Source organism: Mastomys coucha, unplaced genomic scaffold (genome assembly GCF_008632895.1).
Source record: "Mastomys coucha isolate ucsf_1 unplaced genomic scaffold, UCSF_Mcou_1 pScaffold18, whole genome shotgun sequence".
Classification (NCBI taxonomy): Eukaryota; Metazoa; Chordata; class Mammalia; order Rodentia; family Muridae; genus Mastomys; species Mastomys coucha.
Genome location: NW_022196900.1, coordinates 68632361 through 68645089, shown reverse-complemented (window position 1 = coordinate 68645089; position 12729 = coordinate 68632361). Strand labels below are relative to the sequence as shown.

The 12729-nt window shown below is 42.0% G+C and overlaps 1 protein-coding gene across 3 annotated transcripts in view; it reads right to left on the bottom strand.

Moving 5' to 3' along the window:
* The window catches only part of Eps15 (epidermal growth factor receptor pathway substrate 15), a 106262-nt gene extending 94590 nt beyond the window's left edge, over positions 1-11672 (bottom strand). For 2 of the 3 annotated variants that reach the window (XM_031378163.1, XM_031378164.1), the window contains exon 1: positions 11479-11671. In XM_031378163.1, the coding sequence (XP_031234023.1) occupies positions 11479-11511 (33 nt within the window). In that variant the 5' untranslated portion in view covers positions 11512-11671. Of the gene's footprint in view, positions 1-11478 lie in introns of all 3 variants that reach the window. The other variant, XM_031378162.1, reaches the window with a different exon arrangement.
* Between the last annotated feature and the right edge of the window lie 1057 nt (positions 11673-12729).

Genomic DNA, 12729 nt, shown 5'->3' with positions numbered 1-12729 from the left:
TCTGTGAGTTCAAGATCAGCCTGGTCTACAGATCAAGTTTCAGGACAGCTAGGACTCCACAGAGAAACCCTGTCTTGGAAAAAACAACAACACTGCACTGTACATGTTTAGACAAACAGAGATAAATAGAACAAAATTATGAATTCAGAATAAATTCATCATTTATGGGATGCTGCACCACAATTAAAAGATAACAACAAGCAAAAATATGAAATTGGATCCTTCACATCCTATACAAAAATTAACTCAAAGGACCAGAGATAGATCAGTGGGTAAGGGGTACATGTCTCTAAGCCTAACAACCTGAGTTCAACCCCTAGAATCCTTATGGATTAGTTAGTGAAAACTAACTCCCATAAGTTGTCTTCTGACCTAATACATACATACATACATACATACATACATATACATACACACAAATAAATGTTTTTTAAGAATCTTTTTTTTTAATTAGCTAAAAATCCATCAATCAAGGAACTATATAAAACCTGAAACTTAAAAAAAGAAAAAAATAACTTTTGGCCAGGAGTCAGAAACAAAGGGATCAGAAACTCAGAAACTCAGGAGTCAGAAACAAAAGAATCTTAAATTCCAGGCCAGAGTACACGGTAAAACCTGTCATTAGAAAAAAATGTGTTGCCGGATGGTGGTGGCACACGCCTTTAATCTCAGCACTTGAGAGGCAGAGGCAGGTGGATTTCTGAGTTTGAGGCCAGCCAGGTCTACAGAGTGAGTTCCAGGACAGCCAGGGCTACACAGAGAAACCCTGTCTCGAAACCGCCCCCCCCCCAAAAAAAGTGTGTGTTGAACATGGATTTGGCCCAAGATTCTTGGACTTCAAGTCTAAGCAGAGAAGGAATGGCGGTGCACATCTATAATGCTAGCTAGACCTTAGCAGCTAAAGGCAGGAAGATAGAGGATCAGGAGTCGAGGGTTATCCTCAGCTGTAAAGCAAAGTCAAGATCGCCTGGTCTATGCAAGGCCTTGTCTCTGAAAAAGACAAATAATGTGACTGATGTCCACACTTGGGATGCTGAGGCAGGAAGATCATGATTTTAATGTTTTTATTCCGGATTTCAAACAATTCCCCCTTTTTTTAAAGACCATCTCAAAACAATAAACTTTGTTAAATTTTTATTATAGGGATTGGGAGGCCTACAAGAAAAGTTTTGACCACTTTAATCCATGAATACAGATACTGCCAAAATTCATGTGTTAAGGGGAAAAAAAACAGTCATGAAAAGCAGTGGGATTTCTGAGTTCAAGGCCAACCTAGTCTATATGGAGTGAGTTCCAGGACAGCCAGGGCTACACAGACAAACCCTGTCTCGAAAAAACAAACAAACAAACAAACAAACAAACAAACAAATGAAAAGCAGTGGGAATATAAGAGAAAACATACCAAGCACAAAGACAAGCCAGGACATTTCAAGCAAGTGTGGCTCAAAGCGGAGTCACCAGAATCAGTTTTAAACTGTTCTAAAGTACCAGATAGTCCAGAATCCACCCACAAGGCCATGCATAAAAGTATGCCAAGAGGGTGTGGGGGACAGAATGTAGAGAACAGACTAGGAACAAAAGCAACACAGACTACAGAGAAGATGCAAACTAAAACATTTCAATCCTCCTCACACGTTTAATGACAATTCATAATAAATAAAATTTAATAAACTAAAAGTGGCCTTTGTAACCAAAATAAATATGCTTAACTTAATTCCTTCTAATCAGACTAGGCATGGTGATATGCCTATACTCAGCCCTCGGAAGGCTCTCACAGAGAACCCAGATTCAGTTCCCAACACTCACACGGTGGTTCCCAACCATCAGTAACTTCAGTTTTGGGAATCTGTTACCCTCATCTAGCCTCCATGAACACAGGGCACACTCACACAATGCACGTATGTACAGACAGGCAGCAAAAACTCTCAGACACATAGAACAATTTTTTTAAAAACTAGAGATTTGGGGCTGCAGATAAAGTTCAATGGTACAGCACTTGGCTAGTACACATAAGTAAGACCTTGGGATCAATATCCAGCAATGAAGGGGGAAAAAGTCTAAATCTAGCAAAAACTCTGAGAGAAAGGCTATGTATTTTAAACATAAAAAAACTAAACAGTTTACAAAAACAAAACAAAATAATAATTTTAACCTTACCTACCCATAATTAAAGAAATGACAAACTGAAACAGTAAAATCTAATCAGATCTAATCAGATCAATTTCTCAAAACACAAAGATTAGACTATTTAAATTAAAATCTACCAGATATAATACTGTATGCCTAGCATGTACAAAGCACATACTAGATTCTTAGCAACACACACACACAGTACACTAAATTAACTTAATTTAACTTAAAAGAATTTTTTAAAAAAAATCCAAAGAGAGCCAGGCGGTGGTGGTGCACCCTTTAATCCCAGCACTTGGGAGGCAGAGGCAGGTGGATTTCTGAGTTCAAGGCCAGCCAATCTACAGAGTGAGTTCCAGGACAGCCAGGGCTACAAAGAGAAACCCTGTCTCGAAAAAAACAAAAACAAAAACAAAAAAGAAATCTAAAGAGAAGGGGTGTGGTTCAGTGTTAGAGCACTTATCTAGCATGCATGAGGCCCTGCGTTTTGTCAGCAGCATTTAAAAAAAAATTAATTCTATACTAACAGTATTAGGAATGTGACTTAGTTGGTAGTGAGGACTCATTATGGTATAAAAACAGCTGCAGTAGCACAAGATCCCAGAACTGAGAGGAGGAAGCAGTAGGATCAGAAGTTCAAGGTTATCCTCAGTAACATAACAAGTTCTAGGCCAACATTAGAGAAATGAGACCCTGTAGGAAGATGGAGAGAGACAAGAAAGAAAGAAAGAAAGAAAGAAAGAAAGAAAGAAAGGAAGGAAGGAAGGAAGGAAGGAAGGAAGGAAGGAAGGAAGAGAGAGAGAGAGAAGAAAAAAGGAAGGAAAAGAGAGGGGAGGGAAGGGGAGGGGAAGAGAGGAGAGGAGAGGAATCTAAGTGTGGTACACTCTTAGAATATAGTTTACTTTGTCATTGATGTCAGTTTAAGTAAATTTTCAAAAGTGTCATATAAAAGTGCTAAATAAGTTGCTAACAGAAGGAATACATGCACACTACTAAAAGTGAGTTAATTAAAAGCTATAATTAATGATATTATAAAATCTTAAGTATTTTTTCTTCCAGTCTTCTTCCTATATACGTTTTTTTTTTTTTTTTTTTTTTTTTTTTTTTTTTTTTTTTTTTTTTTTTTTTTTTTGTTTTTGTTTTTTTTTCGAGACAGGGTTTCTCTGTATAGCCCTGGCTGTCCTGGAACTCACTCTGTAGACCAGGCTGGCCTCGAACTCAGAAATCCGCCTGCCTCTGCCTCCCAAGTGCTGGGATTAATGGCGTGCACCACCACCACCCGGCTCCTATATACGTTTAATGGAGCTACCTCTGTGAGGCTATTTTCCTACTTTTGTTTCCAGAGTCACAATTTTATTAAATGCAAAACTCACAAGGAAGTTTTTATGTATCTTTGGAAGACAAGTAAAACGCTCTAATGAGCATTTAAAATGAGGCAACAGGAGACAGTATATGAGCCTGTTACGAACATTAGCTTGTAAACAAATGAAAATAGAGAAATGCACTCAATTAAGAGACTACTGGACAGCCCAAGTGGTCCTAATTAATTTTAACTAAAGCAATTCTTCCCAAGTGCTGAAACATTCCAAACCATGTTAAGAATGACTAGCTATCTACTGAGTAAGCAGAAATCTCCTGAGCAAGCCGGGCGGTGGTGGCGCACGCCATTAATCCCAGCACTTGGGAGGCAGAGGCAGGCGGATTTCTGAGTTCGAGGCCAGCCTGGTCTACAGAGTGAGTACCAGGACAGCCAGGGCTACACAGAGAAACCCTGTCTCGAAAAACCAAAAAAAAAAAAAAAAAAAAAAAAAAAAAAAAAAGAAAGAAAGAAAGAAATCTCCTGAGTATGCTGGGTATACTCAATATAAATAGTACAAGAAGCAAAAAAGAAAACATCATAATAGAAACTCAAATCTGTCACACTGAGTAAAATAATCATTTTCTGACTGTGAAAACAGGTTATGATTTTCAAACACTACCCTCTTGTTTATTGTCATAATTGTTTCATTGAAGCAACTGGTATGTTTACTAACCAGTACATGTAATTTAGGTTTTGTTTTCAGACCCCACATAGCCAGCCCCACATTCTGGTTTTTTTTTTTTAATGAAATTAAAAATAAACATCAAAATGGCACACACCTATAATATCAGCACATAGGAGACTGACCATCTTACAGTACAAAAAGAGACCAACTCTCAAAATAAATGAATAAACAAATAAATACCAGAAACTGAAGTTGTGGGATACTTTCCCCTCCAGTTTCCAAAATGTCTGTAACAAAATTATATCATTATTAAAATTAAAAAACATCAAAACTACATATGCCAGCATCTTAAAAGCTGAAGCAGGAAGACTGCAAATTCCAAGTCACAACACAAGGAAACCCTGTCTCAAATAAGCAAAGCATTTCAATACCACTTACTGCATTTGGGGCCTCTGGGTTTGATTTTGGATTTTTGCTGTTTGTTTGTGGTATGAGTTTTGGTTTAAGACAGGGTTTTTCCTACAACCCAGACTAACTATGAACTTACTATGTAACCAAGGATGACCTTGAAATCCTGATCATCCTTCCAACACAACATTCAGAACCTAAAATTACAGATGTACATTAACACTCTGTCTTTGTTTTGTTTCATTTGTTTAAGATAAGGTTTTGCTATGCTTCAAAGCCTGGCCTAGAACTCACTCACTATGCAGCCAAGGACAGCCTCAAATGCATGATCCTCCAGCTTTAGCCTGATAAAGTACTTACTGGTTTTAGGCCATACAGTAAATTTTTGGTTTGTTTTGTTTGTCTGTTTCTAAAGTCACAATTTATAAGTACCTCTGGGTTAAACTGCTTGTTGTAAGCCTGAGGACTTGAATTTGATCCCTAGAACCACATAGTAGGAGAGAACCAAGTCCCCAAAATTAAGATACACAGTCATCAAGCTTGAACACACTGAAAACAAGTAAAGTTCTTAAACAGTTATTATAAAATATAAATCATGGCTGGGCATGGAGACACATACCTTTCTTAATCCCTGTACCCAGAAGACAGAGACAAGAGGAGGTTATCTAAGTTGGAGGCCATCCTAGTCTACACAGTAAAATCACGGCCAGCCAGTACTTCACGGTGAGAACCTGTCAAACAGGTTTGTTTGTCAAACAAACACAAACAAACAAAAACTGGACCATGGGTTTTATATCAGTGGTGGAACACTGGACTCAACATGCACAGGCAAAGCCCTGCACACCCTCAAAAGAACATCTTTATACACTAAGATAAGAAAACTTCAATTCAAGCTGAACTGCCAAATAAGTATTTAAGATATTCATCATACCATATTTTGAAAAATAAAAAGTTCATAATGAAGTGTATTCATATACCCACAACTTATCAAGGTAACAACAAATGAATTAATGTCTTAGCAAAGTTTGTTAATAAAACTGGTAACTGCTATGTTTCAAAAGCTAAGTTTCTTTTGGAGCTTTTTAAATTTGTGTGTGTGTGTGTGTGTGTGTGTGTGTGTGTGTGAGAGAGAGAGAGAGAGAGAGAGAGAGATTTATGTGCATGTGCCCTTGGGCATACACATGCAGAGGTCAGAAAAGGATGTCTGGTGTTTTTCTTTGGGACCAGAGCTGCTTTCCTCACTCGACTTACTACCAGGCTGAGCATCTTTACTCTCGACGCCCAAGATCTCTGTGAGTGCTTCACAGTGTTTCAGGCTGGCCTCAAACTCAAGAGTGCCTTCAGGTGCTGGAATACTAGGCAGGTAAAAGTTTTTTTAAAAAAAGTTGTGCTGGCTAGTTTAATGTAGCTATAGTCATCTGAGAGGCAGGAACCTCAATAGAGAAAATCCCTCCATGAAACCTAGCTGTGGGCAAACCTGTTCAGTATTTTCTTAATTAGTGATTAATGGGGGAGAGGCCTAGTCCATTGTAGAAGAGGTCACCCTTAAGCTGGTGGTCCTGGGTTCTATCAGAAAGCAGGCTGAGCAAGAGAGTAAGCAGCACCCCCTCCATGGTCTCTGTATCTCTGGCCTCCAGGCTCCTGCCGTTTGAGTTCCTGTCCTGACTTCCTTCGTTGATGGACATTTCCTTCGTTGGTGTGGAAGTGTCAGCCAGATAACTGTCTTCCTCCCCAGCTTGTTTCAGGTCCTGCTGTTTCATCATGGCGATAGTTAGCCCTTAACTATGACATTCCTAGGCCAAGCATGGTGTACCTTTACTCCCAGTCTGACCTCTGTTGAGACCAGGCCAGCCCAGGCTGCATGGTTAAAGAGGAAATAGCCAGTGGTAGAGTGGTTGCCTAGCATTCGTAAGGCTCTAGGTTTTATACAAATGCTCAAACAAAAAGAAAGAAAAGCAAAGAAAATTCTCAAAAACAGAAAGAAAACTTTACTTGTCCTTTCTATAATCTACAAAACAAAAAACAAAAATTGGATCATCCCCATTCTAATTTTTCCCTTTCTTTTTCTTTTTCTTCCCTCTAACCCTTCCCATGTCCAGTTTCTCCTATCAAATTCATGGCCTCTTTTATTATTTTTCACAAGTAAATATGTAAATACAACCTGCTGAGTTCATTTAGTATGGCTTGTACATATGTTTTTTGGGCTGATGACCTGGTATTAGATAACCAGTTAGGGGGTTCAGCCCTGGAAAAGACTAATTCTCCCTCTCTCTGCATTCAATAGCTGCCTACAGCCGGGATTGTTTTCTGTTTTTTCATACAGAAGCTCTCTGTAGCCCTGGCTGACTTGCAACTTAACTTTGTTGCCATTCTGGCCTCACATTCACAATAATCCTGTCTCAGATTCCCACTTGCTGGGATTAGCCTGAGCCATCATGTAGGATTTGGATTTTATTTATCAACAAGAAAAGTGAAAACAACTGAAATGAGAAAAAGTAAAGTTGGGCAGCACTAAATACTGTGAGAAAACTAACACTTCATCAGGTATAATTTACAAAACAGAATGTTAGAGCTGGAAAAGTAATAATGTTCAAAGTTCTCTATTAACATTTAAGCTCCATGTTTCTTGCCTTTAAGCTTCAAAAATGTTTATTTTGTTTGTTAGTATATTCTAAGTAGCTATACTAATTCTTGGCAGATAGTAAATGCTCAACAATATTTATTGGATAATATTTTTTAAGATTCACTTATATTTATTTAATATGTATGGGTGTATCTGCACCTACTAAGTGCTGTACCTGTGGAGGCCAGGAGATAGGGCTGGATCCCCTGTAACTGGATTTGCAGATGGCTGTTAGCACACAGGTGCCTAGAAGAACAGCCAGTGCTCTTAATCACTGTGGAACAATTTTTAAGGCTAAGAAAGCAAAGCCCTAAAGATTTTACTTATACCTATATTATGAGATATTACTCATACCATATTTATTGGCAATGCTAAAAATGGCACTCATAATCTAGAATTCTGTTATCTCTAGAAGAAAAAACTTAATTTCAATCTTTGGTTAAGAAAGAATTAGAGGACTGTTTGGCAGGCATTCAAAAGGCAAGGGAAGCATAAACTAAAACATTTTTCACATTTTTCTCTAATTTGTTGCTTTAGTTAAAATGATAAAGCCCAAAAAACTAAAAAGCCAACCCTAATGCAATGTGTTACATCTAAAATACCTTAAAAAAAAAAAATTAACAGAAGCCAGGCATAGCCATGCATGCCTTTAATCCCTGCACCTGGGAGGCTGAGGTAAACTGATCTCTGTTGAATCTAGACCAGCATGGTCTACATAGGGAGTCCAGGACAACCAGGGTCAGAGACCCTGTCTCAAAAACAATCTCTTTCTCTCTCTCTCTCCCTCCCTCTCTCTCTCTCTCTCTCTCTCTCTCTCTCTCTCTCTCTCTCTCTCTCTCTCTCTCTCTCTCTCTCTCTCTCTCTCTCTCTCTTTCTCTCTCTCTCTCATACACACACACACACACACACACAGACACACTGGCTAAATGAATGAATGAATGAATGAACAAATGAATGAACTAACTAACCTATTTCAAACATCATTACCAGAGGCAGAAACTAGCATCAAGTTAATCTTCATAACTGTCAAAGAGCTCTTTAACAGTTCTGGCATAGACCCAAGAGTTATCAATCATTTTCTTCCAAATAAACAAAGGAAAAGAGATGAAATTTAGGGCTGGCAGATGGCTCAGCCAGTAAGAACACTGACTGCTCTTCTGAAGGTCCTGAGTTCAAATCCCAGCAACCACATGGTGGCTCACAACCACCTGTAATGAGATCTGATGTCCTCTTCTGGTGTGTCTGAAGACAGCTACAGTGTACTTGTGTATAATAATAAATAAATCTTTTAAAAAAAGAGAGAGATGAAATTTAAAATGTCCTTTGCTGGGCCCAGTGGCACACATCCATAATCCCAGCTTCTTGGAGCCTGGGCAGAAGGATCACTTAAATCTATAAACCTGGACCAGAAAGGCAACATAGCCATACTCTTCTAACCCTCCACATGTCTCTGCCCTGAAGAATCTCCCACTTGAGTATACCATCTCCAGCACTGTGTTAGAAGAGTAGAAAAGAGAAGCACAAGGTAACATAAATAGATCAATAATGAATGTGAAACCAGGCTACACCATTATCTGACTTAGTTCAAGCAGCTAAAAAATTTTTAAACAAAAAGTCTGAGGAACTGAGGAGATGGCTCATACGTGAAAACACTATGTAACATGAGAAGTGGAATTCAAATCCCCAGTACCCACATAAAACCCCAGCAGGGCGAGCATGCCTATAACCCCAGCACTGAAGAGCAGAAACAAGCTGGCAAGCCTAACACAAATGGCAAGCTCTCATTCAAGGCTGCAAGACAGAAAGTGATACAGGAAGTCACCTGACATTCTCCTCTAGTCTCTTCATGCACTCCAATAGGCACATGCACATGCACCTGTACCTGCATGCAACACACACACACATTAAAATCAAGGACTGGAGAGATGGGTCAGCTCAAGTTAACAGCATCTGTGGCTCTTGCAGAGGACCCAGTAGCCATATGGTGGTTTATAACCATCCATAACTCTAGTACCAGGGGACTTGACACTCTCTTCTGACTTATGTGGGCACCAGACATAAATGTGCTATACATATATACATGCAGGCAAACATCCATATACAAGTAATTAATTACATCTAAGAACTACTAATTTACTAAGTTTGAAGGAAAAAGATATATTAGTAAGTATTTAAAAAAATGAGGTATTTTCCCCCCTGTGCCTTTACAATATAATCTCACTGCATCTTAGCAGTTTAATATCAAAATATTCTAAACTGACTTATTTGAATTATCAATTTAACTTCAAACATAAAATACTAAAGAATAATTCACTTTAATGATTCAGCATTTATTCTGGATACATTTTAACACCCTAAATATACAACCACAAGAACATATGCAAATTGTGAAAATGACTATAAAACTGAAAGCCTGAAGCAAATTTCCAGAGATAAGTGATAGTAAACAGAAACTAAAAACGCTGTACAATCCAAAGAGAAAAAGTAGGCACACAACCAAGACGCAATTCTACAGAAGTCTTCAAGGGAACAAAATCTCTAAGAGAGGGGAAAACTACCGAAATTAGTCAACAGAGTCAGAATACAAGTGCCTGCCAACAGAGATCATGTTTAAGGCAGGTCACTATCTAGACTCAGAAAGCCAACACCCAAAAGTCAATGTTTCCATTCCTCAAATTTGAGTTTCAGAAGAACCCTTCCAAACAGATTCATGACCAAGACTAGACCATCTTAAAAGTTCTTCCCTGCTAGATGCCAGTCAAAACACAATGTCCCACAGGAAATAAATTTGGAAATGTAAAGTGAAGTTTATGAGGTTATTCCTGAAGGTTCTTTTACCTGAGGGGGTGCCTGTGTGTATGTATGTGTGTGCATTATAATACACACATACATATATAGTATATATAAAATCACTTTCCTGGGGATATGGCTCAGTTGGTGCAAGGCCTGCCTCGCCAGCATGAAGCCCTGAGTTTGACTCCTAGCAGTAAAGAAACTTAGTATTGTGGTACAGTCCACTTGGGAGATGGAGGAACAGGATCCAAAATCAAGGTCATTCTTGATATTCTTGACTACATAAATTCAAGGCCTGCCTGATCTATTTGAGACCCTGTCTCAAAAAAAAAAAAAAGTAAATAAAAATTTCCCATCCTGGTTCTTGGTGAAAAAATACTTTTCTATCTCAAAGTTCTAAGAAAGAAACACCTCAAGACGTCTTTATCATAACATAGAAATAATCAACTACTCCAACACATGCCCTACCTTAAAAGTACAGGTAACTCTAGGCTAAGGAAACAAGATGGCAGGGAGCTATCACAGGGCAGGCTGATAGGCTGAGGTGGGCTCATGCCAGGAAGTACACAGCCACCAGCTCTGGAGAGGGCAAACTTCTGGACAGTGAAGATGGAAGGGGCTGGCAGGTGTTTGGTACCTCATCTCTCCTGAGTAAGATGACTGACTACGCTTGGTTTTACAGAAACGGAGAACTCAGGTTCTCCAAAGTGAGCGATGTTTAGATGTTTCCACTGAAACTCGAGGACTGGAGCTCTGAAGGAAGAGAAAATTTAAGTAATTTAAAAAAAAAAAAAAAAAAGAGGCGAGATTCCAAGAACAGCGTTTGGTGGAGATCTGTCCCAGGACAAAGTTATCTCCCCGGTGGTTTCCGACACCAAGGAAGGAAAGAGGCGCCCCACCTGCAGAAGGCTGGCCCTGTGGCCCCTAGGAGGGCGATCAGAGCCGGCCCCCTCGCGGGTGGGAAAGTCGGCAAGGGAATCGGAGCACAAGTTCACCTGCCCAGGAGGCAGAGGCGCGAGGAGGGCAAGTGCCTGGGCAGGATGCGACTTCTGGAAGCCAGGCTGACGCGAGGGAACTGAGGGAAACTCCGCGGTCGTCGTTCCCCCGGCCCGGAGCTGAGCGAGGCGGAGGGGACCCTGCCCCGCCGAAGTCGAGCCTCGCACCGCCCGCGGGCGCTGCCTCGCGTGAGCCTCGCTCACCGGAGCTCACCCGGCGGCCGTCGGGCCCGTGGGAGAAACTTGCCGAGAGGGCAAGCGCCGACGGGACCGGGAGGAGAGAGGCGCGGGGATCCGCGGCGGGGGCGGCGGCCCGGTGGGCGCTGCACGGGGCGGAGCCGAGAGCCCGGCGAACCGGGGCGGGGGCGCGGCGGCCGCGGCTCCCGCTCCGACTCGGGATGGCGCCCGCACTCCTAGCTCCGCGCGCTCCCACCGTGCGGCCCGAGGGCAGCCGCCGCGCCGCGCCGTCGCCCCAGAGCGGTGTGGGGGGAAGGGCCGGGGAGCCCCAGCGGGGCGAGCCGGGCCGACCGGCGGGCGGCGTTACCTGTGTCAGAGAGAGCTGGGCTGCCGCAGCCATGGTGTTTCCATCATGCACGGGAAGGGAAGGAAGGACGGACGGACAGGGGCCCGGGGCGGGAAGGAGGCGGAGGGACAGGCCGGAGGCGAGGCCGGCGGCCGGGCGTCTCCCCGAACTTCGACAACTTCCCTCCTCACGCCGCCCCGCCCCGCCCTGCCGGCCTCACAGGCCGTGGCGGCGCGCAAAGCCCGGCGCGGGAGTCTGAGCCGCGGAATCAGGCCCTGACCCCGGCCTCCCTGGAAAACCCGGTGCGGATAGAGCTCCGGGGTGGACGGGCAGCGGAGGTGGCGCCACAGCGACCTGAGAAGTTTAGGCAGGACACCCACCATCCTTCTTCCTGGGCTGCTGTTTTCTGTAAAGTGCGGGGAAAATACACCCATGTCCAGGTGGGTGATGGGAACTAAAAAAGTAATGGTAGTAACTGGTACCATAGTAACAGTTTGGTAGTAATCATATTAAAAAATACTGACTATATGATTCGCTCTGCACTAAATGTGTTTGTTTGTTTGTTTGCTTGTTTAAGACAGGCTTTCCCTCCCTCCCTCCCTCTCTCGCTCTGTGTGTGTGTGTGTGTGTGTGTGTGTGTGTGTGTGTGTGTGTGTGTGTATGTGTAGCCTTGGCTGTCCTGAAGCTCACTATATAGAACAGGCTGGTACTAGGATTAAGAGGGTGTACCACCACTCCAGGCCTAAATACTTTTTTAAAGATTGCATGAATAGGGGATTTGAAACAGAAAGAAGTTATACAAATGAGGAAGGTGAAACCCAGGCAGGCATGATGGCACATCATACCTTTAATCTCTATGAGTTCCAGGCCAGCCTGTTCTGAACTCCTAGTGAGTTCAAGGACACATAGTAAGGCCCTGTCTGAAATAGAAAGAAAAGGACCTCCCCTAAAAGAAAAACAAAAAAACAAAACAAAAAACTCTACCCTCTTACCTGAAGTTTAAAAGCTAACTAGAAAGCTGGATCACAAATCTTTCCACCTGCTATCACATTGATTGAGAAGGCATGCTAAGTCCTGCTAAAGTAAAAATCTCGGGACCAAGAAAGAACCGCTTTCCTTGCTTGCTCCCTGTCTGTTGTTGTTGTTGTTTGGGGTTTTGTTTGTTTGTTTATTTTTCGAGACAGGGTTTCTCTGTGTAGCCCTGGCTGTCCTGGAACTCACTCTGTAGACCAGGCTGGCTTTGAACTCAGAAATCCGCCTGCCTCTGCCTCC